This window comes from Nicotiana tabacum, chromosome 13 (genome assembly GCF_000715075.1).
Source record: "Nicotiana tabacum cultivar K326 chromosome 13, ASM71507v2, whole genome shotgun sequence".
Lineage (NCBI taxonomy): Eukaryota > Viridiplantae > Streptophyta > Magnoliopsida > Solanales > Solanaceae > Nicotiana > Nicotiana tabacum.
Genome location: NC_134092.1, coordinates 10753025 through 10780391, shown reverse-complemented (window position 1 = coordinate 10780391; position 27367 = coordinate 10753025). Strand labels below are relative to the sequence as shown.

The window sequence follows — 27367 nt, the reverse complement described above, 5'->3', positions numbered from 1 at the left end:
TGTGTTTCACTTTTCTTCTTTTTTTTAAATATGAAATGCGAGCATCAGTTTTAAAAATTATCAAAAATACTCAATAACTCTGAAAAAAATTTATACATAGCAAATTACTTTCAAATTTTATCTTTGCCGGTGCATTACCATAAATTGGCACAACAACTTTGACGAAGGCTTTCTTCTATTTATAGATAATGGCAAAGACGCATGAGTTTAACGAGATAAAAGTGGGTAGATATGGATTAGTTGGGTCATAATAACAGAAAGTGAGCATTTTTTTTATAAAATACAAAAGTTTGGGGCAATTTTTAAATTTTTTTTAAAACCAAACGGTAATATTTTGAGCCAAAAACATCTCTTGAGCTGGTTTTAGGATTTAAAAATTTGTCAAAATATGAATAAACAAACAGTTAATTAACAAAAAATATTTAGAAAAAATATGACAAAATCTATGACCAAACGGGCCTTAATACCCCTAACTTTATTAGAAGCCGCTTGGGATTTTATAGATGCTAAAGGTCAACTCTAACTGGCCGTTAAATCTATAGATGGACGGAGCAACGGCGAACTTTAGGTGTGTGGGTAACTTGTGGGGTCCACTAATGATACAATTGGGCTTGTTTTGACGATACACGTGGCAATAGTCAAAGACGTTATGCCACGTGGAAGTAAGCTAAATCGTTACGTTGGAAAGTTAGGCGAAAGATTCAATTCAGTCATAGATTTTTCTGTCACTATCTTTACCTTTTTTTTCATGTAGTAGATCTATTACTTTTTTTTCATTTTTTTTATCCTAACTTTTTATATTAAAGTAAAGTAGCACATGCGATTTGAAGAAAGACGAGAAAAACTAGCACATGCGATGTATTTTTAAGTAACAAGTTGTTACTTAAAAGCTACTTGGAAAACCTTACAGCTACAAGTCCGGTAAGAGTAAAGAAAATGTTGAAACTAATAAAAGAGATTTTTTATAGAATTAAGATGTGATTTAATTAGCCAAGTTCGTACTACTAGAAGATGTGGTTTAATTATCCACGGATTACTTAAAATCACTATTTCACAGCTAGAATCTGATTACCAGATTTCTTACCCCTAGAAAACAACCGTGATAGTTCAATATAATTTCATAAATTGAATGTCATGTATTCGGAAACAGCCTCTTTATCCCCTCGGATAGGGGTAAGGTCTGCATACACACTACCCTCCCCAGACCCCACTAGTGAAATTTTATTGGGTCGTTGTTGTTGTTGAATGTCATGTATTGCGAATACATATACATCCATAAATAAAAAGATAAAACCAATACTATCAAAATGCGACATGCGAGGGGAAAACTGTTCAAGGCATCTGAAATTAAAATACAATCTTTCGTACAATTATGACAAGTGCATATCCATTGAGGATTGAGCTACACATCCACGTTGGAGACAATAGAAAACTTAGATGGAAATTTTTTTTGAAAGAAAAATTTAAGAGAAGCCATGAACTGGCTGATATATATATATATCTGTCCAACGAAACTGGAGATGTCATATTATAAGAAGCCAGGAACTGGCTGATAGCAAAGTTGGGAATCCGAATTTCAAACACAAATCTCCACAGTGACAAACACATAACAAGAGATCATCACTAGTTCGTTATCCCCGGGCTGGCACTTAGCCTACTTTCATCACCAGAAATGAGTTTTGGACTCCTTTCTGCAATAATTTGCAGAAATACAGAAACCAACACTGGAAACAAAGCGACCTCATCTCAAATACAATCATTTATTTCTCCAACTGAGCCAACATCCTTCAAGAAAACAAAACTGATAGTTTCACTTTACATTTGACGTCTTTGATGCACCTTTCATTTCAAGCTACAACTAGCAATCACGATAGAAAGATTAAACTGATTCAAATACCAGCAGGTAAAAGAGTAATTGTAGCGCAGATAAGTAAATATATTTGGTCTATATGTACACAACACCGGGACATTCTGCTACTAAGACACCCTTTATCTCATAGGCAGTGTTAATACCAAAATATACCCAGACAACATCCTCCAAAAGGGCAGAGGACAATGCAAAGTTGGAAGTATGTCTATCTTCTCCATCAAGCAACAGCTTCCTCCTTTTGCAGGAGCATTTTATCGAAGTGCCACACACCTAAATTACAGCCGATGAGGTTGAAAGGTTAATATACATATAGGTAAGTCTACACAAATAGGATATATGGAAAATTTACAACTAAGGAGCAATTATACCATGTCCTTTGCCCACTCTTCTCAGCTGAGCCACATATTCTGAGATCTTCTTGATTGCTTCCACCTAATAAGGAGAACATGTCTTAAATCAGTATCATTGATACTCCATATGCATTTAATATTAAGTCTCAAGAACCCCGTTAAACAAATAGTATTTCTCAAGTTCAGAAACCCAGACCTGTTCTTGCAAGTACTCGCTTTCAACAAAATCAGCCAACTGCACATCATTGTTTCGTATGGCTAACTGTTTTTAAAGGATATATCAGCCAAAATGCACAAATGACATATTCTAAAGCCAGGATGTAAAAACAAAAGAATTCATGTTTTTTACTTTGTAATTTTGGTAATGGGAACCAACACAATGGTTATCTATTTTTAAGTTGATCCAAATAAATGTGGAAGAAACAAAATAAGAATAGTAGAAGAACTCACAGCGTGCAAGTTTAACAGCTTTTCATTTGTCAACTTCTCCAAAGAAAGTGCAAGCTCCATCGCTTCACAATAAATTCAACAAAGCATGTGGTAAGGAACTGAAAGCTCAATCTGCTATTTTCAGAAAGTAACAACACAAGATCTTCAATATTTCTAAATTCACAAATTCCAAGGAAGGGGACATAGTAGTTATTATGCATTTGTGTTTATGAGGACATAAAAATAAAGCAGCACTCAGTTCTTAGTAAATTATGCAAGACACATGCTGGCCTCTGCCAAATAATTAATTTTCCCTCTGATGAGCAGAGAACATTTTTAGCAACTTGAAATCTAGACAACCATATCTACTAGCACCATGAGTAGATTTAAGCCTAACTACAAAAATAGCATTACAACATAAGGAACAGAACAAACTTACCATGTAATGCATCGCCCTTCTCAGCGTGATCAAACTCAGATAGTGGCATCAAAATCGACTGTAGCTTCACCTTCCCACCACGCTTGTTCTAAACCATAAAACACATAAAGTTAGAACCAACTCAATTAACATATGAAACCGGATGCTAAGATTTAGCCGCTCCACAGCCCCAAAAGAGAAAAAGAAAAAGAGTTAAACAAAATTTTCATTATAGCAAAACGTCAAACACCTGATACTCCATCAATTTCTCAGCATGGCCTCTTTCCTCTTCACTTGATTCTTTGAAAAACCTAAGTCAACAAAACAATAACCTAGAATCACATACTACCACTTAAAAAATCACAAAAACACATCAAATTCGAGAAAATCTTTGAAAATATTACCTGGCAAGTCCCTTTAGAGCAACATTATCTCTGTAGAAATAGGCATACATCGCATGGTAGACATATGAAACATTGTATTCCACACTGCAATCACATAAAATTGTAAAATAATCCCATTAATAGATAGAAAACAAACCATAATAATTTTTGAAATGTAAGAAAACAACAAAATTCCCTCCATTTGGACCTCTTTCATTTCACTATTCAATACTCCGGGTCAAATGGTTCATTACAAGCTTGTTTTTAGTTTTATGATACTAACTCTTTTTTAAACATGATAGATTTGCTTTTATAAATGAGAGATCTATCATTTACATGTAACAAAACTAAAAAAGACACTTCCTTAATTTCAACGTTATAAAAAGACATGCCTATTTCCTCCAATAGTCCCTCCGTTTTATTTTATGTGATGTAATTTGACTGGGTGACAAGTAAAATAATTGTACCACTATAAATCATTTTATTAAAGACAAAATCAGTGACAAGCCAATATTTTCAGTAAGGTGAGTTGAAATTTAAAGAAATAAATACACAAAGAAGCCAAAAGGATTCAAACTATCTAGCTACAGTGTATTTTTTCATGTAACTCTACCACGGTATAAAATAGTAAATTTAAAGTAAAATAATTTCTAAATATAATAGTTTATCATTTTATTGGGCAGAGTAAAATTTAAAGTGCATCATATTAATTGGGACAACAGAGTAAGTAACTTATATTTTCAAAAAATAATTTGTCTAAAAATTAAACATCCAAAAGGGGTTCGGGGAAACATCCAAAAGGGGTTCGCGGGGGGAGTGTTAAAACTAAGGGATGTTAAAAAACGTACTTGATTTGTTCATTAACAGCTGCTTCACATTGATCAGAGTATTTATGTCTAGCAAGAGAAACTTGAGGAACAGTAGGTATAAGCATAAGCTCTTTCTTCACCTCTTCAAAAGGCTCAAATACAACTCCTGTTAAAGGCTTGGTGTTTGACCCCTTTGAAGCACATAAGACTAATAATCCTTTTCCACTTTTTGCATAGAAATTCTTCAGAAAAGACCCATTTGAAGAAGTTGATAACATGGGACTTAGATTTTCCCCATGGCTATTCAACAAGGCGAAAGCTGGTGCTAATTTTAGAAGCATGACGATGTATATAGAAAACTTGTGGAAAGAAAATGACGGTGTAACGAGAGAAAGATGAGCAAACGGATAAATAAATACTCCACTCCCTCTGTTTTTTTCCTTTTCGGAGGGCATTTTAGCTTATAATTGATCAAACTTAGTTACAAGTATTTTTGGGCTTATTTATGCGATTTTTAAACACCCAAAATGCTTATAAGAAGTATAAGAAGCCAAATAGTTATAAGCTAAAATCAGTCATAAGTCAGTCACTCCCAACTTATGATTTTTTAGCTTATGAACAGTTTTAGTTTGACCGAGACTATTACTAATTTATCTTTAATAATATTTTTTAATTCACAAATTTTTTTTTTCCAAAGCAAATTTCTTAACTTTTTCTTCATTCTATATTCGTTCATCCTTTCCTTTATAAAAAAAACTTTTTAATTTATAATTTTTTGTAAAGTTTTTAAGGGTATTTTAGTCATTTTAATAGTAGAACAGCTTATCAGAACTTTTCTACCAAATATATCAACTGCTTATTATCGGTTTCATTACGTCTATCCAAACGCTTAAATACTTATTTAAAAATTAGTTTCAGCACTTAAAAATATTTTTCATCACCAGTGTTTTAAAAGGCGTGGGCGTAAGGCGAGGCGTAAGTCCCGAGGCACGGGGCGTAAGCCCTATAGGTATTTAATTTTTAATATTTTTATAAAATAATATAATGACAGTAAATATTTTTAAACAGGTAAATTTGCATAAAAATTGAAGAAAACTATAAATATGCAATATATATGTGTGTGTGCGCGCGCGCGCGCTCCATCCCCACAAAAAATTAGTCAAAACAATCTATTATACACTACTTACAACTCATCACTTCAAGCTTATCAGCTATTTACAATCAACTAATCCAAACAGGCTCTTAGTCCGTCCCGAAAGAATATTATGTTTATATTTAAAAATAATTTAATTCTAAAATATCTTCTTTAAATTACCAAAAAAACAAAAAATATCTCCTTTACTTTTAATATGATGAATTGCAACTACATAAATATTACTCCCTCCGTTCCAGTTTATGTGAACTTATTTTCTTTTTGGTTAGTTCCAAAAAGAATGACTCATTTCTAAATTTGAAAACAATTTAACTTAAACTTACAATTCTACCCTTAATGAGAAACTTTTATAACCACACAAATAGTCTGGGCCCCTTTTTAACTTGTTTAGGACCACAAATTCCAAAAACTTTCATTTTTTCTTAAACTCTGTGCCAAGTCAAACATGTTTAGATAAATTGAAACAAAGTGACTAAGTTCAAAAGCCTTTTTCCCTTTCTTAAACTCATGAAAAACTAAAGTTGACATGCATTGGATGGATGACACGTGGATGGAGAGGATTGAGTGGTGCACAGGAGCTGGACATGCTTACTCGTCTGATGGGGAAACTCGAGAGAAAAAGATTAATTTTGATTGGGAACTGATTTTGAAAAGAATTTGTTTCTAAACATAGGATACCTATTTTATATGCTCAATAACAAGAAGATGATAAAATCAGACTTTGTGATCTAATAATCAAAAGTCCAGAGCAAAGAATTATCTCATATTTTCTGATTCTATATTTGAACGACAGTAGCTAGGAGTGGGGCGGGTTGGACATGATTCGGGTCAAAAACGGATAATAAAAAAACGGATAAATTATCCAACCCGATCCATATTTAATACATATAAAAAATGGGTTAACCGCCGGATAATATGAGTATCCATGACTTCTTGAATATGATCATTTTTGGGAGAATTACTAATCTCCCAAACTTGAGAAACTCCCAATTTGAAGCTTTACAAATGTAAAAGGTAAACCAATTGGTTATCCATTTGGTTACTTATTGGTTATCCATTTTCTAAATGGATAATATGGTTCTTATCTATATTTGACCCGTATTTAAAAAGTTCATTATCCAATCCATTTTTTAGTGAATAATATGAGTGGTTAACTGTTTTTTTTTAACTATTTTGCCACCCTAATAGTAGCTTTCTGCAAATTAGGAGTAGTACTTTATATACAAGAGGTATATTGCTTGTAAATTCTTCAATAAAACAAGCGATTACTCTTCTTTCCAAAAATGCCAGGCCCGTTAGAGGAAACCAAAGCAACAAGGAGAGGAAAGTGCAGAAGCACAAATGAAGTAATTGGTAGACAAGCCATTGTAGCCACTGGAACAAGAACCCATGCTTTCTTCTGCCCAAACACAAGATACACCGTTGCGCTGAAGTCAAAGAATTAGACTACTAGGCAACGCGTGCAGGAAATCTTCTTCTGCATGATGAGACGTTAAAACGGACAAGAACACTAGCGGAGAGGTACTCGAAGCGAACAATGATGCTGCATTCGAGATAGCAAAAATGATGAAACCAATATTGTTCCCAGAGAAAATGGGAAGTCCACTCTGTTCGTCGTTGCCACCTGGTACAGTGATCGCTGCTGCAAATGCGATGGTAGCAATGAGTGCTGCTGCTATTGTGCACGAGTTTGATGTATCTTTCATCCATTTCTCTCCCCCTGTCTTCAACTTGTCATGTTCCTCAGTAAATACCACATGCGGAGGTCTATCGGCATTGTCTAAAAATTCCCAGTACGAAGGTGGTACAAACTTCTTTACTTCCTAATTAAGAACATAGCAATAATACGGCCAAATATATACGCAGCCCCTTAAAATTGGCTTCAATTTTCATTTTGACACTTCAACTAAGGCCATTACCCGTTGAATACTTCAACTCCAACAAAAATGTACCTATTAAACACAGCTTTGATAATCCCAAATCATCTTTGGTGCGTGAATACCAGTTGCTATCTACTTGGCAAACAAGACCAATGATAAAATGACATGACAACAAAGACAAGAAAAAGCCAAAATCTGAAGGGAAAAAAAAAAAGAAAAAAGAAAAATTTCCTATCTGCATTGTCCCCAACCCTGCGCAGTCCTTACCGTCGTCGTCCCCAACTCCTCACTGGCCAAATTTTTCCTGCCCCATCTTCTCCAAATAACGAGTAGAAGCAACCGCAATTTATCTGAACAAACCAATAACAAATTAAAATAAACTGAGTTGGTGTTTTTCAATTTTACTTAGGTTTCTGTTAATCCCAGCTCAGCCTATACATCTCCAATCAAACTCAAATGTAAATATATACTCTGAATGACAAATAGAACAAAATTCAGTAATTAATTTGATCAAACAGACTCGAACTTGAGAAAACTCAGGTCATCTTCCTCGTCGAGCTCTGAAATATTTGATCCAAGAATCCAATTCGAACCAGCTCAAAAATGCACCCAAACTTTAGATTCAGATTCTAACAAATGTTTCCAGCTAGAATCTATAACAACCAATTGATTTCTACTCAAAATTTTCAGATCTGTTTTTTTTTTTTGGCATTTTTTTTAATTCAAGCTCGATGCTCCAATGGAAGTCAAAATTTTCTCCTCAAATTAGATTCTTAGGTAGCAAAAACGATGAATAAAATCAATTCAGTGAAGGAATCCATGCTCTAAAATGAAATTAGAACTCCAAACCAAAGGAGATGGAGTTGGTGTCGGAGGCCGTGGCTATCGGGGGAGCTGTCTTAAAGGTGATGACAACAAAAAATTATTTCCTAATTAAACTCAAAAATTAAAATTAAGGAGAGAAGATAAAAATCTAAAATTAAAAAAATTATTTTCTTTGCTTTTCCTTTCCACGCTCTCAGAAAAGGGTGTGATTTCACATACTATGTCATGTCAGCATTTGTGTTCAATAGGTATATTTTTGTTAGAGTTTGAGTATTCAATAGGTAATGACCTTAGTTGAAGTGCTAAAATGGAAACTGAAACCAAGGGGCCGTATATATATATATATATTTGGCCTAATATATTCCATGTACAACCAAAATCACGAAAGGAAAGTACTAATCCTTCATCACATAACGACATAAATTTGATAAGGGTGGAGTTTAATCACCTTAACCACTGTAATTCTCGTTGCATCTGAAGAGCTGGTCCAGAGACAAGGCTTAACTTACTTTGTGGCGCCAATTTTCCAGCTAAATGCAACATGGTATTGCCAAATTAAGGAGTCTACTGAAATCATAAACTGGTGGCGATGCTCGGTCATCTGATAGACCAAGTTAAACACACTTTCGCAACGATTCTCTATTGCAATGTGAAATATATTCTTTTGATCTCGATCATAACAGTAAGCTAACGAAGGAAATCTTCTGACAATAATTTCAACAAGCTCATAGGTGCCATAACTTGCTGCTTCAAGCGGAGGACGGTTAACAATGGAGTCAACTTCTTTGTCATTCAGACTTTCTATTTTCTCGCAAAGGCATTCTGCAAACTTAACTGCAAACTTTTTGTCTCGGATGTGTTTCAATGGAGGCACTGCAATGCAACAGCAGACATGGAAAGATGATTAAAAACATAAAAAAAAAAGTAATTTAAGAACTGAACAATGAATTAGGATTGTATGAAATCTTACCTAAATATTCAAGAGCATCAAAAAGAAGCGCTTCCAACTTCTTGATCGCTGTGACACAAAACAAGTGTACACCATCAACTCACCAGTCCTATAGTAATGTCTTTCGCTTAACCATTTGCGCGTCACTAACTACATTTTCCATGTCATTGGCGCTTGGTCTTCTTTGGCGACTTCGTGAAGTTGACCTGACAGGAACACCTTATTAGGAAAAAGTGATTAATCAGTTCTTTTTTCTCTTTTGTTGTTACTTTTTTTCCCTGTGAAAGAGAAAAAGTTAGCTAGCTAGACAAAGAAGGGAGAGATTAGACTCACGATAGTAGAGTAATTGTTGCCAAAAATTTAGACGGCTTCCACTGAAGAACGCGAATTCCTTCTATTAAGAGTCACGTGCACAGTTAGGTTAGTTGGTCATGTGCATGTGTGAGTTGAATGTATATATGTACTGTTACATCACAGAATGAGAACAACAGAATTCATTTCCATTTTCTCTTCTTCATTCTCTCTTCTCTCTCCTCTCTACTATCTTCTAGAAAATACGATGACCTCCAATGGAGGTTCCTTATCTTGACATGGTATCAGAGTAGCGAGCTTCTTCTTCACTTAGTTGATTCACAGTTACAAGTTCTAGGAATATCCGCCATGGGAGATACCTCGACACCTCAAATCGATCATCGTCATCCTCTCTACCTTCAGCCGTCTGATACACCTAGAGCAATTTTGATAGATATCAAGCTCACATGTCCAGAAAATTACGGATTGTGGAGTAGGTCGATGCGTTTGGCTTTATTGGGGAAAAACAAGTTAGGTTTTGTAGAAGGAACGTGTGTGAAGAGCTTGTACAAAGGAGAATTAGCATATCTGTGGGAGCAATATAATGTTGTGGTACTTTCATGGATTGGAGGAAGTATTTCGCAGGAATTGTTGTCGAGCATAGTCTATGCATCAGATGCTTCAAAGGTATGGGCTGAGTTCAAGGAAAGGTTTGGCAAATCGAATTTAACCAGATTCTATCATCTTTGGACTCAAATTGGAACCCTAACTCAAGGTACGAATTCTGTTACTACTTGTTTCACTAGAATGAAAGATCTTTGGGATGAATAGGACACCTTGATACTAGGTCGTGGTTGTAATTGCAAAGAATCAGAACCGTTTTTTGAAATATTCTATCAGCAGCGTTTAGTGCAGTTTCTAGTTGGATTAAATGAGACTTATGCACATGTTCGTAGTCAAATTCCACTAAAAACTACTGTGGTAATAGTAAATCAAGCATATACCCTAGTAATACAAGAAGAGAGTCAACGAGCTCTTGGTGTAATGGACCTGAACAAGGAACCATTAACTATATTAGCTGGAAGAGGACAAATGATGAAAGGAAACAAACTTGTTTTGATTTGTGAACACCATGGGTATAAGGGGCATCAAAAGGAAAATTGTTACAAAATTGTGGGATATCTACCTGATTTCAAAAGTAAAAAGAAGACAATGCAGGGTATTGGTTTCAGAACCTATGTGAACAACACAACAGTTGAGAGAACCACAGCCATAAGGCCATTTCTTTACAGAAGAGGAGTATAAGCAGCTAGTGAATTTGTTAAACAAATCGGCATCATCTGGTGATTGCAAAGCCAATATGGCAGGTATTGTTTCCATGTTATCTAAAACTTATGGTATTGAATAGATTATAGATTCAGGGGCATCTCATCATATTACTTCCTGTAAAACAGAACTAATTGGCATTAGGAAATTAGGGAATCAGGAAGGTAGAAAAGTGTAGGTGCCAAATGGTAACAAGTCATAGATAACTGATATAGGAGATGCAAAAATTTTAGGAGGTTAGAGGATCAAAAATGTCTTACATGTGCGAGATTTCAAGTTTAATCTGCTTTCAATAGCCAAGATGACCAAGGATCTTGTTTGTACAATAAAATTCTTTCATAATTTCTGTCTTCTTCAGGGTCTTTACAATGACAAGGTGATGGGGATTGGTAGAGAATCTGATGGTTTCTACATTCTCCAAGAACATACAAAACCAGTAGTAGGAGCAGCAGTAATAAAAGGAAAACATGACACAAAATTGTGGCACTCAAGACTAGGACATCCTTCCATGAAGGCAATGCAACACATACTTACGTTGAGAAGTCTAGCGGATGAGTATGTGCAACAGGAATGTCAAGTGTGTCCAATGGCAAAACAACATAGATCAATCTTTCCTGTTAGTAGCAGTAAATCAGACTGTATTTTTTAGCTTGTGCATGTAGATGCAGGGGTCCCTATAAGAGACCTACATATGATAAGAAGCATTACTTTGTCACAATTGTTGTTGACTTTAGTAGGTACACTTGGATTTGCCTAATACAGTCTAAGCATGAAGTATTGGTTGTATTGACAAATTTCTTCTCAATGAAAAAGAATCAGTTTGGTATGACAGTTAAGGTGTTGAGATCAGACAATGGCACAGAGTTCTTTAATTCTAAATGTAATGATTTACTTTACGGTGTTGGAGTGATTCATCAAAGTAGTTGTCCATATACGCCACAATAAAATAGAACTGTAGAGAGAAAACATAGGAATATTCTTGAAGTTGCAAGGGCTCTAAAACTTCAAAGTGTTGTCCCAATTAGATTTTGGGGTGAATGCATTAGAACTGTAGTCTATTTGATTAACAAACTTCATACTGCAGTACTAAACGGCAAATCACCCTATGAAATATTGCATGGAAAGGTGCCTAAAACGGAGCATCTAAGAGTGTTTGGATGTTTGTGTTATGCTAGTGTCTTACCAAGGGAAGATAAGTTTGCTGCAAGAGCAAAAAAGACAGTATTCATAGGCTACTCAAAAATACAAAAGGAATATAGATTGTATGATTTGGAGTCACAGCTCTTTTTTGTAGGCAGAGATGTGTCTTTTAGAGAGGATATATTTCCTTTCAAAGAAAAAAGCATGAAAATATTTGGGAAGATGACTTATTCCTAGCAGATACTATAGCACATAAGGATGTGCCATCAGCCAATTCAGAAGAGAATTTTCAGTATAGCCCATCTATCGAGCAGTATGTAACTATTGATCAGGAGACAACCATTGATACCAATTCAGAAGCAACACATTTAGAGGAAGATGATATCAACTCAAAGCTAGAGCCTGAATTCTTAGATGAACAGACTCAACATGAAACCTTCACAGATTTCCAAACTGCAGGGGAACAACCTGTTGGTTCAGAAATGGATAGCAGCAGACCTAGTAGAGTGACAAAGCCTCCTTCATGGCTAAAGGATTATGTCGATGGGAAGAAATCTTCAGCATTTTGCAAATATCCTATCACCAACTATGTGGCATATAATCACCTTTATCCTACCTATCAGACATATGTTGGACTTGTTACAACCTTTACTGAACCAAGAAGCTTCAAAGAAGCAACTCAAGAGGAGAAGTGGGTGGAAGCCATGAAGCAAGAAATCAGTGCATTGCAAAACAACCATACTTGGGAGGTTGTTGATCTCCCAGTGGGCAAGCAAATAGTAGGCTCTAAGTGGGTGTATAAAATTAAGTATAAAGCCAATGGAGAGGTAGATAAATACAAGGCCGGGTTGGTGGCAAAGGGATATACACAATAAGAGGGCTTGGACTATCATAAAACATTCTCCCCAGTTGCCAAAATAGTAACTGTGAGGATAGTTATAGCACTGGCAGCCTCAAAAGATTGGGAATTATCACAAATGGATGCCAATAATGCCTTTCTACAAGGAGATTTATTTGAAGAGGTATACATGGATCTCCCACAGGGTTTTCACAGATAGGGGGAGTACAAGGTATGTAAGCTTTTCAAATCACTATATGGATTGAAGCAGGCTTCACGACAATGGAACATCAAACTTACTGACGCCTTGATAGGTGCAGGCTACAATCAGAGTTCCTATGATCACTCTTTGTTCACAAAGAGGGCTGCTAATGATATAGTCATTGTCCTAGTATACGTAGATGATATCCTCATCACAGGTAGCAATGAGAAATTAATTGAGGAAGCTAAAGCCACACTCCATAACAAGTCCAAGGTGAATGATTTGGGACAGTTGGGATATTTCTTAGGGATTGAGTTGTTAAGATCACAATCTGGGATCGTACTCAACCAAAAGAAATATGCTTTAGAGTTATTAGCTGACATCGGCCTTAGTGGATCCAAACCTACTACTACACCTTTAGAGATGAATCTCAAACTCACCACTGTTGAGTATGCCACTCATGTGGGAAGGTCTGATGATAAACAATTGACGGATATTGTTAGTTATCAGAAGCTAGTGGAAAAATTGCTCTATTTGACTATTACCAGACCAGACATAAGTTTTGCAGTGCAAGTACTGAGTCAGTTCATGCAGCAACCCAAACTATCACATTGGAATGCAGCCTTGAGGTTGATCAGATATATAAAAGGGTCACCTAGACAGGGAATACTCTTGAAAAGAGGATCACACATAGGACAATTGGAAGCCTTTTGTGACTCAGATTGGGTTGCCTGTCCGAACACAAGGAGGTCAGTCACAAGATTTGCAGCCAAGCTAGGAGACTTTTTAATATCTTGGAAATCCAAGAAGCAGTAGACTATAGGCAGAAGCTCAGTTGAAGCTGAGTATAGAAGCATGGCAGCAACATTAGCTGAAGTAGTCTGGCTAGAAGGATTACTATGAGAGTTGAATGTGGAAGTATCAAAGCCAATTAAATTGTTCAGTGATAGCAAGGCGGCCATACAAATTGTAGCAAACCCGATCTACCACAAAAGAACAAAACACATCTATATTGATTGTCATTTCATTAGGAAAAAGATCAAGAATGGGCTAATACAACCAGAGTGCTTGGGGAGCAAACAACAACTGGCAGATTTATTCACTAAAGGATTAGGAGCATCACAACATCATTATCTGTTATCCAAACTAGGAGTGTTAGATGTATACCACCCTCCAGCTAAAGGGGGAGTATTAAGAGTCACGTGCACAGTTAGGTTAGTTGGTCAAGTGCACGTGTGAGTTGAATGTATATATGTACTGTTACATCACTGAATGAAAATAACAGAATTCATTTCCATTCTCTCTTCTTCATTCTCTCTCCTCTTCTCTCTACTATCTTCTAGAAAGTACGATGACCTCCAATGGAGGTTCCTTATCTTGACACCTTAATAGAAAGCTCTTTCAAAGCAGATCTTTCATTTGAAATGTATTTTGCTAATTCAGGATTCTCTTCAACCAACTCCGTGGAAAAATCTGTTAATCAAACTTGAAAATTACGGTTTGCCGCACCATAATTTCTTAGTATATCAATAAATAAAAATGAGATACATAAAATTACGTGCTAACCACTCATGGTCTAATGAATTAGCGATTATTTAAGAAAGGTCTAATTAGAATGAGTATCACAATATGTACAGAACCTGGCAACACAACTGACTGTTATTACTTATTACGTGCCATACAAGTCTGAATGCATTAACCGACAGAGAAGCCTAATGCCAATATGGCCAGAGTAAGGAGCAGGGTCCGTAGTGACACGCAAGAAGTAAGCAAACACATCCACAGAAATATATCCATATTCAGATGCATGGTGGATCGGATATAGATCATCAAAACAAGCTATATGTGGTAAATTAGGATTCCTTGAAATAAGAATTTCAGCTGTCTAAGTTGCCAAATTTAGCAACATAGTGAAGTGCAGTATCACCAAGAGAGTCTCTTATGGTTAAATCTTAGTTTTTCATAGTTGCCACCAACTTCTCTAAGAAACGCTTGCCTTTTTCATTCTTCAACACAACTACTACATGAAGTGCTGTCTGTAAGAGAGAGTTGATTTGAGCTCGACTTGCTTCTTTCTCTATTTTCAAGAATGCTTCTGCTTTCTCCTAGTCTCCACTTAGTGCAGCTCTGTATAGTGGCAAGTAATGTGGGGCTCATATTGAAGAAAACAAAAAGGAAAGAAGAAAAATAGAATGGGAGGTGCCTAACTTTGTTGAAGAAAAATAGGATGGGAGGTGCCTAGCTTTGTTGAAAAATTATAGGACTAAATCAACAACAAGCCATCTTGTTTGTAGTAGTTGGACGACATCTCTTATTATAAATAGAGGCCTCCATTCTTCATTTCAATTACACCAAAATAAGAGAGAAGCAATAGAAGTTAGAGAGAGTAATCCACAGATTGTAGTCTGTGAGATAAATAGTGAGTGTGAGTAATATTGTAATGATGTATTTTTAAATAAAGAGTGTTATTTATTTCAAAATTATAGTAGTCTCTTAACACTACTAAGTTGTAATATTATAGTGGTTATATTACTCCGCTCGGGTATTGTATTTTAACCTATTAAAAGAGTTTGTGTCGTTGTTACTCTCTTGTATTATTATTATTTACCGTGGATATTATTCCTGGGCAGGATTATTAATTTTCCCAACAACGTGGTATCAGAGCCATGATGAATAATAGCCCGCTATCTTTTCAGTACCCCCGTCTCACAAAAGATAATTATGAGAAATGGTGTTTACGTATGAAAGCCATCCTTGGCTCTCAGGATATATGGGAAATCGTAGACAGATAGTATGCAAAACCCGATAATGAAGAAGCTCTGTCTCAAAATGAAAAAGAGGTCTTGGCAAAGACAAGGAAGAAGGATCAACAAGCCCTCACGCTCATCTACCAATGTTTGGATGATGCCATATTTGGGAAGGTGGCAGATGCTACCACCTCAAAGGAAGCTTGGGGGATTTTACAAAATTCTCTTCAAGGAGTTGACAAGGTGAGGAAGATAAAACTTCAAACTCTAAGGGTTGATTTTGAAGTTTTAAAAATGAAAGAATCCGAATGCATTTCGGATTATTGTTCAAAAGCGAAGGCTGTTGTAAATCAACTAAGAAGATACGGGGAGGACATAGAAGATGTCCGTGTAGTAGAAAAGATCCTTCGCACTTTAACACATAAATTTGATTTTGTAGTATGTGCTATTGATGAGTCTAAAGATTTAGACTCTATGATGGTAGATCAATCGGATGGCTCTTTACAGGCCCACAAAGAAAAGATCAAAAGGAGATAAGAAGTGCCATTGGAGCAACTTCTTAAAACTCAGGCATCCTTCAAGGATTATAGAGGTGAAAAGAGCTATCGAAGGAATGGACGGGGACGAGGCTGTGGCGGTCATGGAAGAGGAAGAAGTAACGGTAACAACTTCAACAATGAAGTTAAAATCCACCAGACATTCAGAGGTCGTGGTCGTGGACATAGATGAGGAAGAGGACGTGGCTACTACTAAGAAAATAATGGACAAAGGTATGACAAATCTAAAATTGAGTGTTATAATTGTCATAAATTTGGCCATTACTCTTGGGAATGTCGTAGCAATGTTGAAGAAAAAGCTAACCTTGTTGATGACAAGAAAGAAGAAGTTTAGTCAACGTTGTTGATGGCACTCAAGAAAGAAGATAAGGATGATTGCAACTCGTGGTATTTGGACAATGGAGCAAGCAATCATATGTGTAGATGCAAAGAGAAGTTTGTGAAGATCAATAAAACGGTGAGAGGTAATGTGTCCTTTGGATATACCTCAAAGATTTAAATCGAAGGTATAGGTACGATTCTGATCTCCTGTAAAGATGGTAGTCACAAGTTAATTCAAGATGTGTATTATGTGCCAAAATTAAAAAGTAATATTTTGAGTTTGGGCCAACTTCTTGAAAAGGAATATGACATCCACATGAAAAATATGCATCTCTGGCTTAGAGATTCAAGTGGAATTCTAATTGCTAAAGTGTATATGAAAAAGAATAGATTATTTTCTCTGAATCTTGAAACAATTGATGCAAAGTGTTTGAAGGCTAATGTGCAAGATGAATCATGGTGTTGGCACATCGATTTGGGCACTTGAATTTTGAAGAACTCAAAACAATGGGAGAAAAGAACATACTTTCTACTCTTCATTGATGACTTTAGTAGAAAGACTTGGGTTTATTTCTTGAACCAAAAATTTGAAGCTTTTGCTGCGTTTAAAAATTTCAAAGTACTTGTAGAAAAAGAAAGTGGCTATGAAATAAAAGCTTTAAGGTCTGATAGAGGAGGCGATTTCACTTCAAAAGAATTTAATGACTTTTGTCAACCTCATGGAATTTGTCGCCCTCTAACGGTACCTTATTCACCCCAACAAAATGGAGTTGCATATAGAAAGAATCGAACGATTCTTAATATGGCTAGATGTATGTTGAAAGCTAAAAGTATGCCCGAGGAATTTTGGGCAGAAGCTATTTCTTGTGCAGTTTATTTGAACAAAAGGTCTCCAACAAAGAATGTTAGAGATCAAACCCCTCAAGAATCATGGAGTGGAAGAAAGCCAAGTGTCAAGCACTTGAGAATCTTTGGGAGCATAGCATATGCTCATGTGCCACAGCAAGGGTGAGCGAAACTTGACGATCGAAGTATCGAGCATGTGTTTGTTGGCTATGATACGAGTTCAAAAGGATACAAGTTATACAACCCAAGCAGCGACAAGGTGGTGATGAGTCGTGATGCTGAATTTGATGAAGAATTGGCATGGGAACTGGGAAGCTCAGGAAGAAACTTCATATGATTTTCTTCCACACTTTGGTGATGAAGAAGAACCAGAGACCATGGAACCTGTGCAGGATACAACTCCACCTCCTTCTCCAACCAATGTTGCATCTCCCTCTTATCAAGAAAGTTCAAATGAACAACCGCAAAGGACAAGGAGTATTCAAGAACTCTATGAGGACACAGAAGAAGTTACTAATTTTGATTTTTTATAGTCTCTTTGCTGACAGTGAATCAATGAACTTTGATGAAACTTTTACAGACAAAAAGTGAAGACTAGCCATGGAGGAGGAGATCAAGTCAATAGAGAAGAACAACACTTGGGAGTTAACAACTCTTCCCAAGGGTCATCGAGCAATTGGAGTTAAATGTGTATACAAGACAAAGAAGAATACTGATGGAGATGTGGAGAAATACAAAGCACGACTTGTGGCTAAGGGCTACAAGCAAAGGCAAGGCATTAACTATGAAGAAGTCTATGCACTTGTTTCCCGCATAGAGATGATTCGTTTGCTCATCTCTTTGGCGGAACAAATGAAGTGGAAGATCCATCAACTAGATGTCAAGTCAGCTTTTTTGAATGGCTCTCTTGAAGAAGAAGTCTATGTTGAACAACCATTGGGATTTATGGTCAAAAACCATGAAGATAAAGTGTTGCGGTTGAAGAAAGCTTTATATGGATTAAAGCAAGCCCTAAGAGCATGGAATAGTTGCATCAACAAGTATTTTCAAGACAACGTGTTTACTCATTGTCTCCATGAATATGCTTTTTACCTTAAAGTTCATACTAATGGAGATATCTTACTTGTTTGTCTTTATGTTGATGATCTTATTTTCACGGGTAATAACCCAAGATTGTTTGAAGCTTTTAAGAAAGATATGTCTCATGAGTTCGAGATGACAGACGTAGGCGTCATGTCACACTACTTGGTCCTAGAAGTGAAGCAGATGGAAGATGGAATTTTTATCTGTCAAGAAAGCTATACAAAAGAGATATTGAAGAAGTTCAACATGCTCGATTGCAACCCCGTGAACACACCGATGAAGAGTGGGACAAAATTGTCCAAGTTTGATGAAGGAGAAAAATTGGATCCCACATTTTTTAAAAGTCTTGTGGGAAGTTTGAGGATGTCACGACCCGAAATTTCCCACCGACGGGACCGTGATGGCGCCTAACATTTCACTTGCTAGGCAAACCAACATTAGAAAATCGTTAAACCAATTCTTTATTTTCATTCAGTAAATAACAATAATTAACTAAGATGAAATATAATAAGTGCGGAATATTATAAAACTGTATTAATTACTACCACCCGGATCTGGAGTCACAATTCACGAGCATTCTAGAATTTACTACAAGTAATAGACTGAAAGAAATACAACTATCTGAATGAAAGAAAACAGTAGGACATAAAAGATAGACGGGGACTTCAAGGTCTGTGAACGCCGACAGATCTACCTTGAGTCTCCGGACAGCGGACCAGTAGCAAATCTCGATCAACCTGAGCCGGTATCAAAATCTGCACAGAAAGTGCAGAGTGCAGCATCAGTACAACCGACCCCATGTACTGGTAAGTGTCGAGCCTAACCTCGGCGAAGTAGTGACGAGGCTAGGACAAGACACCCACATATAACCTGACGGTTGTACTGATGCTGCACTCTGCATTTTCTGTGCAGATTTTGATACGGGCTCAGGTTGATCGAGATTTGCTACTGGTCCGCTGTCTGGAGACTCAAGATAGATCTGTCGGCATTCACAGACCTTGAAGTCCCCATCTATCTTTTATGTCCTACTGTTTTCTTTCATTCAGACAGTTGTATTTCTTTCAGACTATTACTTGTAGTAAATTATAGAATGCTCGTGAATTGTGACTCCAGATCCGGGTGGTAGTAATTAATACAGTTTTATGATATTCCACACTTATTATATTTCATCTTAGTTAATTATTGTTATTTACTTAATGGAAATAAGGAATTGATTTAACGATTTTCTAATGTTGGCTTGCCTAGCAAGTGAAATGTTAGGCGCCATCATGGTCTCGTCGGTGGAAAATTTCGGGTTGTGACAGCGAAGGCTTGGTCACGAACGCAAAACTATGGCGGCGTTATCCTTCGCGAACGCGATAGGCCCATCGCGAATGCGTAGTGTTAGGCATTAGGGAGGGGGAGTCAGCCGTTCCTTCATCGCGAACGCGAGCAATGCCTCGCGAACGCGAAGGCCAGGGGGGACTAACCATCGCAAACGCGAGCTGGGTCTCGCGAACGCATAGGCTTGGTAGCCAGTACCCTTCGCGAACGTGACAGTGCTCTCGCGAATATGATGAACACTGTCGCCCAGCACTTAACAGAATCCAAAAATGGGATTTTAGCGAAAAATTCATTTTCTCAAAAATCAAACGGTGAGAGGCGATTTTTCAAGAGCCATTTCTTCCCCAAATTGTTGGTAAGTGATTCTAAACCATTTCCTTTCAATTACCCATTACATTTCTTGAATTTTTAACCTAAAATCTAGAGTTTTCATGGTAGAATTAGGGGTTAGGGTAGAAACTAGGGATTTCGGGAATTTAAGGATTTAGACCCCAATTTGAGGTCGAATTCCAAAACTAATTACATATTCGGGCTCGAGGGTGAATGGGTAAAAGGATTTTGGTCCGAACCTTGGGTTTTGACCAAGCGGGCCCGGGGTCGATTTTTTGACTTTTTGGAGAAAAAATTGGGAAATTTAATTTATGAAATATAATTGATTTATTTAGCAATATTTGATATTAGTGAGTCATTTTTGAATAGATACAAGTGGTTTGGAGGTGAATTCCAAAGAAAAAGCTGTGATTGAGAATTAAGTAGCTTTCGGAGCAAGGTAAGTGTTGTGTCTAACTTTGGCTTGAGGGAATAGGTATTGTGTGAGTATTTGCTACGTGTTTTGTTGTTTAATACGATGTATAGTTGAGGTGACGAGCATCTATGTGTTGTAGCCGAGTCATAGCATGCGAGTGAAATTCCATTCTTGCAAATTTATAGTCTTAAATCTTGTTATCCATGTTTATTGTTGTTGTTGAAATGTTGTGAGACTTGTATCCGGTTCCACCAAGGTTGATAAAATTTTGAATATTGATTCGAGGTTGAGATGTTAAATTGTGAAAGTAATCATTGATGATATATTAATTTCTTTATGAAACTTCTCTCTATCCGTTGTTATTGATTCTGTGAATTGTGAGGAAGAGTGTAAAGCACGAAGGGTGATGCCGTGCATGATTTATTTATATTGTGAGGAAGAGTGTAAAGCACAAAGGGTGATGCCGTGCGTGATTTATTTATATGGAGATGAAGAGTGTAAAGCACGAAGGGTGATGCCGTGCATGAATTATTTATATTGTGAGGAAAAGAGTAAAAGCACGAAGGGTGATGCCGTGCAGTCTTATTTATTATTTGGTGAAGTTGAGAGTAAAAGCACGAAGGGTGATGCCGCGCAGTTTTTCTTGCTGTTTTAATTGCTCAATTCGTTTAAGGATTTTCGGTTTAATTCTGTCTTTTCATTATTCTCACTCTTTATGTTGTATTCCCTCACTGTATGTTCCCTTCCCATTATTTCCATGTTGTTTCTTTATTTACTGTTGGTGCCATTAGTAGGGTGGGTGTCTTGTCCTAGCCTCGTCACTACTTCGCCGAGGTTAGGCTCGACACTTACCAGTACATGGGGTCGGTTGTACTGATACTGCACTCTGCACTTTCTGTGCAGATTTTGATACCGGCTCAGGTTGATCGAGATTTGCTACTGGTCCGCTATCCGGAGACTCAAGGTAGATCTATCGGCGTTCACAGACCTTGAAGTCCCTATCTATCTTTTATGTCCTATTGTTTTCTTTCATTCAGACAGTTGTATTTCTTTCAGACTATTACTTGCAGTAAATTCTAGAATGCTTGTGAATTGTGACTCCAGATCCGGGTGGTAGTAATTAATACAGTTTTATGATATTCCGCACTTATTATATTTCATCTTAGTTAATTATTGTTATTTACTGAATGAAAATAAGGAATTGGTTTAACGATTTTCTAACGTTGGCTTGCCTAGCAAGTGAAATGTTAGGCGCCATCACGGTCTCGTCGGTGAAAAATTTCGGGTCGTGACAGAGGTACTTGACTTGTACCAGGCCAGATATACTCTTTGCGGTTGGAGTAGTAAGTCGCTTCAATGAAGCTCCTACCTCCACTCACTTGAAGGTCACTAGAAGAATTCTTCTTTACCTAAAAGGTACAATCGACTTTGGATTATTTTATTCTTCTTCTAATAATTTCAACCTTATGGGATTTTGTGATAGTGATTATGCGGGAGATATTGATGATAGAAAAAGCACAACTGGATTTATTTTTTTCTTGGGTGATTCTGTTATTTCTTGGAGTTCAAAGAAACAGTCCATAGTTAATCTCTCGACTTGTGAAGCCGAATATATAGCAGCAACATCATGTACATGTCATGCTATTTGGCTAAGAAGATTATTGAAGGAGCTCAATTTGCCACAAATTGAAGCTACAGAGATTTGTATTGATAACAAATCTGCACAGGCACTTGCCAAGAATCCGGTGTATCATGATCGAAGCAAGCATATAGATACAAGATATCACTTCATCAGAGAGTGCATTACCAAGAAGAAAGTCAAGCTCTAATATGTGAAGTCTCATGATGAGGCTGCAGATATCTTTACAAAGCCTCTTAAGTTTGAGGATTTTCAGAAATTGAGATCAAGTCTTGGAATGAAAAAAAAAATCAAAATTAAGGAAGAGATTTGTGGGGCTCATATTGAAGAAAACAAAAAGAAAAGAAGAAAAATGGAATGCGGGGTGCCTAACTTTGTTGAAGAAAAATGGGATTGGAGGTGCCTAACTTTGTTGAAAAATTATAGGACTAAATGAACAACAAGCCATCTTCTTTGTAGTAGTTGGACGACATCTCTTACTATAAATAGAGGCCTCCATTCTTCATTTCAATTACACCAAAATAAGAGAGAAGCAATAGAAGTTAGAGAGAGTAATCCACAGATTGTAGTTCGTGAGATAAATAGTGAGTGTGAGTAATATTGTAGTGAGATATTTTTAAATAAAGAGTGTTATTTCTTTTAAAATTATAGTAGTCTCTTGACACTACTAAGTTGTAATATTATAGTGGTTATATTGCTCCGCTCGGATATTATATTTTACCCTATTAAAAGAGTTGGTGTCGTTGTTACTCTCCTGTATTATTATTATTTGCCATGGATATTATTCCTGGGAGGGATTATTATTTTTCCCAACAAGTAACAACTATAATCTTTATTTGATTCAATACTTTCAGCACGCTCGAAACTACCATCTGGTACAATCCCAAAGCAAAAGCATTTTATTAAGTATGAGTTTAAGTTTTATATGCAATGATAGAATAAAAAACAGTTATACGATCTGGTTACATACAAATATCTATGACAAGCATTATTTGGACCTTGGAAGCACGGGCGGAGCAGGGTTAAAGTTTTTTTTATATATATATGTTAGTTGTTGAATCCCCTTAATTCCTTCGTGTATTTACTTTCTTATCTTTTGAATCCCCTTGATGAAAATCCCGTTTCCCCACTTTTCCGAAGCTTGTTTGGATCTTCTAAAATACTTGCAGTTGTTGTTGGTGCAGATGACCTCTATAGCGCCTAGCAGAACACGAAGATGCAAGAGGTAAAGTGTTGAATGATTGTGATCGCATCTAGAGCTACAAGATCGCGCAATGAGATGGAGAGTCGGGTGCTTTGCAATTGCGCCCCAGTGACTGCAAATGCAAAGTGAAGGCTGAGTCGTACTAAGACTCTGATCACTCCCCAACATCCATGATCACGCGGAAGCAACTGAACTGCCACATTTCCCTTTTTCGACCTAAATGTATTTTAAGAGCCTTATTATATGGTATCTTAGACTTTTTTAGCCTATTTTGAACCCCAATATAATTAGTGTCATTTCCTAGTTTGGTATTTTTATGTTTGAAATTGTAAGCTTTGGCTTGACTCTTAGATGCAATCCAACTTTTGGCAGAGATCTTGCAAGGGGATTATCGATCTTCTTGAGTGATTTCATAGTCTAGATGCTTAGATTTCCATTATAGGAAAATCACCACACACAAAAAAAAAAATCCGATTTCCCATACACTGCTGATGTTGGTTTTATGTTCTTGAGCTTGAATTAAAGATTGACAATTGATTTATGAGCTGAAATCTGATATACCGAAGGAAGTAGAGCAATTAGCCGAATCTTCAAAAAGTTTCAATTATAATATTACGCGTTAAATACAAATTTAAATGGAGTAAAACTATGGTAACAACGCTGGAAAAAAGAAGTCTAACTGACCTTGGAATTTAGGACTATAAAGTTACTCCAAAAGTAACCAAACGTCTCTGGCATTAACTTTATGCACTGTGTTAATAAATTTATGCACCACATTGAAAGTGCAAGAGGGGTGAATTGTGATTTTCTTTTCTCTTTCACAGTAGTCGACTAATTTGAGTTCTAGTCGAATGGGCTTTTCAGGAATCGAATGAAAAAGATAAATTACAGAAAATAATTGACACAGTATGTTTTTATACTGGTTCGGATTCAGAGTTAATCCTACGTCCAGTCCCCCTGGGTTTCAAGTGTGATCTCTTTCAAGTACGAAGTGGCTTAGTACAGATGAGTTGATGTTGTTATCCACCGATAACTTGTGTCACTCGTTCTTCTCTCTATAATTGATACAATGCCTCACCAGTATTCTTATCTCTCTCTTCTCTTCTTTGTTATATAAGAAATCTAGAGCAGACTACAATGTTTGGTTTGAAGTAGAACAAAGAGATTAAAGTTATTTTGATCAAAGTATGTTCGCTTCAAATCTGGAACATATGTATATATATGCTTCGTGAGGCCTTCTTGACTTTTGAATGACGTGAATCTTGAAAGATTGCAATCCCAAGGGAGTTGATCCTTGAACAGAATCATAGATTGATTCTTTCCAAGAATAAAGTCAAGTTTTCGTTGATCTTCCTTGATTTGTGGTCTTGACAAGCTTTTCATCCAATAGGCATATCTTTTCATTACTAGAGTGATTTGCGATAGATCCCTTGATATCTGGCTTCAACAATCTCCAGTGCAACCCTTTGCGAACTTGTTTCCCTTTGATTTGGGACCTTCCTGTAATAGCTTATGCCAATCATTTATTGAATCATTGATTGATTCTTCTTCCATATCTCCTTTGCTTCTTCCTTTTTCATCTCTTATTATTGATTCTTTCCTTTGCATTGCTCCAGTAATAGATTGTTCCCTTAATCTATTCTTGAATGGTATTTCACATGTGATCCTTGTGATCCTGCACCACATGTGATATATTATTTTTCATCATTGAAACTCATAATTAATAATCTCTCCTTTTTTTATGATGACAAAAATAATATACATATAAACAATAGTTTACTTCCCTGTAGTCGACTCCCCCTCAATAGGTGCTGCATATACTTCAGGCAACTCCCTTTCAACAAGAGTTGCTATCTGTTGCTATCTGTCCTGCAAAGTACAACTTCTTTCTCCCCCTTTTTGACATTAGCAAAGAGGGGATATGCATATATACAGTTGAAATTAAGTAGAAACAGACACATCATAAGCAAATATTTGCAAAATATAGGCATGCAGGATTTAGCAAAAGTATCCAGCGACTGGTTATCCAGTCCAACACAGCAAAATAGCAAAGAGAGATTGTTTGAAACTTCCACAATTAACGACGCAAGAAATAAGTAAGAGTGTTTCAAATTACCTCCTTCAGACGTTCAAAGCTAGCATTGGCTGAAACTATTACCACATCAATCCTGTCATGTACTTCCTTGAAGGCTTTGACTGCATTTTCTCAAAGTTTGAGAATTTTAACCCTTATATTTGAAACATCGAACCCAGTATCTTTGGAGATTGCATGGATGACCCCAATAGTGGATTGAGTTGCGGCAAAAAGGTCCTTGATGATGGTCAACTTGTTGTCAATAGCAGACAGTTTCTCCATAAGATCAGAATCCTCTATACTATGATGGGAAACAAAGGCTTTGGTCTTGGGATCAGGCTGAACGCTCTTGACTTCACCTTCCGGTTTCTTCACCTAGGTACCCTTAGCACCACATACCCCATATTGGGGAAGGCTCTAGAGTTGTAGGACTTGGAAACAGAGACAAAGGGGTGTTCTGAGATAGAGATGTTGTGAGATTCCAAAATGTGGGTGATAGTCATACCATAGGGTAAACTGGTGGGATCATCAGCACTCTCAATTATGAAGTTTATGACCTATGAGGATAGTTTAACCTTAAGTTTGGTCACAAGGCAGTAGACAAGAAAGGTATCTCGTTGAGAGAAGGTGGAGAATGATCCAATACGAGGAAGAAGAGTAGTTGCAACAATGTGGGCCAGAACTCGGGTTTCAAAACTAACATCATTGGGACCTAACTAGTTAGGAAGGAAATCAGATGGACACTCAACAATACAACGTTTTGCTTGATCAAAAGAAATTTTAAAATCATCAGGCCAAGTATTCTTGAAAAGCATAGGAAAACCGGAGCACTTACGCTAAAAAATTGAGTCAAACATGGCACAATCAAGGACAATGCGTTTTCTTAGAACTAGGGATTCTAACTTATCAGGACTGCTAGAGCAAAGATTTGCATAAAACATTCACACTAAAGGTTCATAGACTTTGGGAGGGGGTACAGAGAGGAATTTTGGCCATCCTTGAAAAACAAACAGATCATTTACCTTACAATTGAGGGCCTCTATATCATCAAGGTCGATTACTCTACCGTGGGCAATGGGCTTGTCTTTCATAGCAACAAAGAAATCCCTATTCAGGATATCCCAGAAATTGAGGTCAGACTCTAGAGAACTCGAGAGGTCTACTTTGGATTTTTTGGGGGTGAAAGATTCATGGGGGTCTTCCATAGGCCTTTTTCCAAGAGCTTTTTCTCCTATTGGGGGAAAGTTGTCTGATAGTTCTGCCTGAGAAGAGGCAAACTCTTTTGAGTGGTCAGACCCTAAGTCTACTTGTTCTGGAGGTTGAGAAGAGGGTTTTCCCTTGGAACAAGTACTTTTTCTAGTGGAGGAAGACGGATTCTTGGAGTATTTAGCCATTGAGAGACTTTGAGGAAGGGTTTGAAGGATTTTGAGGAAGGGTTTCTGAGTGGTAGGAGCAGTGAAGACAGAGAAGAATGGTTCAGGGGATTAAAAGGAAGGGATTTTGATGGTTGAGTGCAGGAAAGGAAAAGGTGCCAGGAAGGGTCATGACGATTGATTTTCCTTTCTTGAAAGTTGCGACTGATGGGAAAAGAGAGGGAAATCAGAGGCGCTAAATTAATGCATACTTACAGATAAAACAAAATTAAAAATATTAGACACACAAGAATTAAAAACTAATACATATGTCCTAATTTTTATGATCAAGCGAAATAATACCAAGTAATTCTCTTAGGGAGAAAAATCTATCTTCAAGTAAAGGCTTAGTAAAAATGCCAGCTAATTGATCAGTGGTGCCAACAAATGATAATTCTATATCTCCTTTGAGCACGTGATCTCTAATGAAATGATGCTTGATGTCTATATGCTTAGCCCTAGAATGATGCACATGATTCTTTGAGAGACATATAGCACTAGAGTTATCACAAAATATTTGAATAGGCTTAAAAAATAGTTCATAATTACCCAG

General features: G+C 36.7%; 1 protein-coding gene and 1 long non-coding RNA gene across 2 annotated transcripts; both read right to left on the bottom strand.

Moving 5' to 3' along the window:
- Window positions 1–1741: 1741 nt before the first annotated feature.
- LOC107809228 (ferritin-2, chloroplastic-like) lies at window positions 1742–4738 on the bottom strand. The gene is made up of 8 exons (XM_016633824.2): window positions 4299–4738; window positions 3472–3555; window positions 3318–3378; window positions 3089–3176; window positions 2671–2732; window positions 2417–2482; window positions 2239–2302; window positions 1742–2140 (listed from the first exon to the last, which is right to left on the bottom strand). Exons 1-8 carry the CDS (start codon window positions 4712–4714, stop codon window positions 2088–2090), a joined length of 894 nt encoding a protein of 297 aa, XP_016489310.2. The 5' UTR covers window positions 4715–4738; the 3' UTR covers window positions 1742–2087.
- A 1981-nt stretch (window positions 4739–6719) lies between these two features.
- Window positions 6720–9254, bottom strand: LOC107809226 (uncharacterized). The gene is made up of 3 exons (XR_012698246.1): window positions 9088–9254; window positions 8566–8990; window positions 6720–7642 (listed from the first exon to the last, which is right to left on the bottom strand). It is a non-coding gene; the product is annotated as an uncharacterized LOC107809226 (long non-coding RNA).
- Between the last annotated feature and the right edge of the window lie 18113 nt (window positions 9255–27367).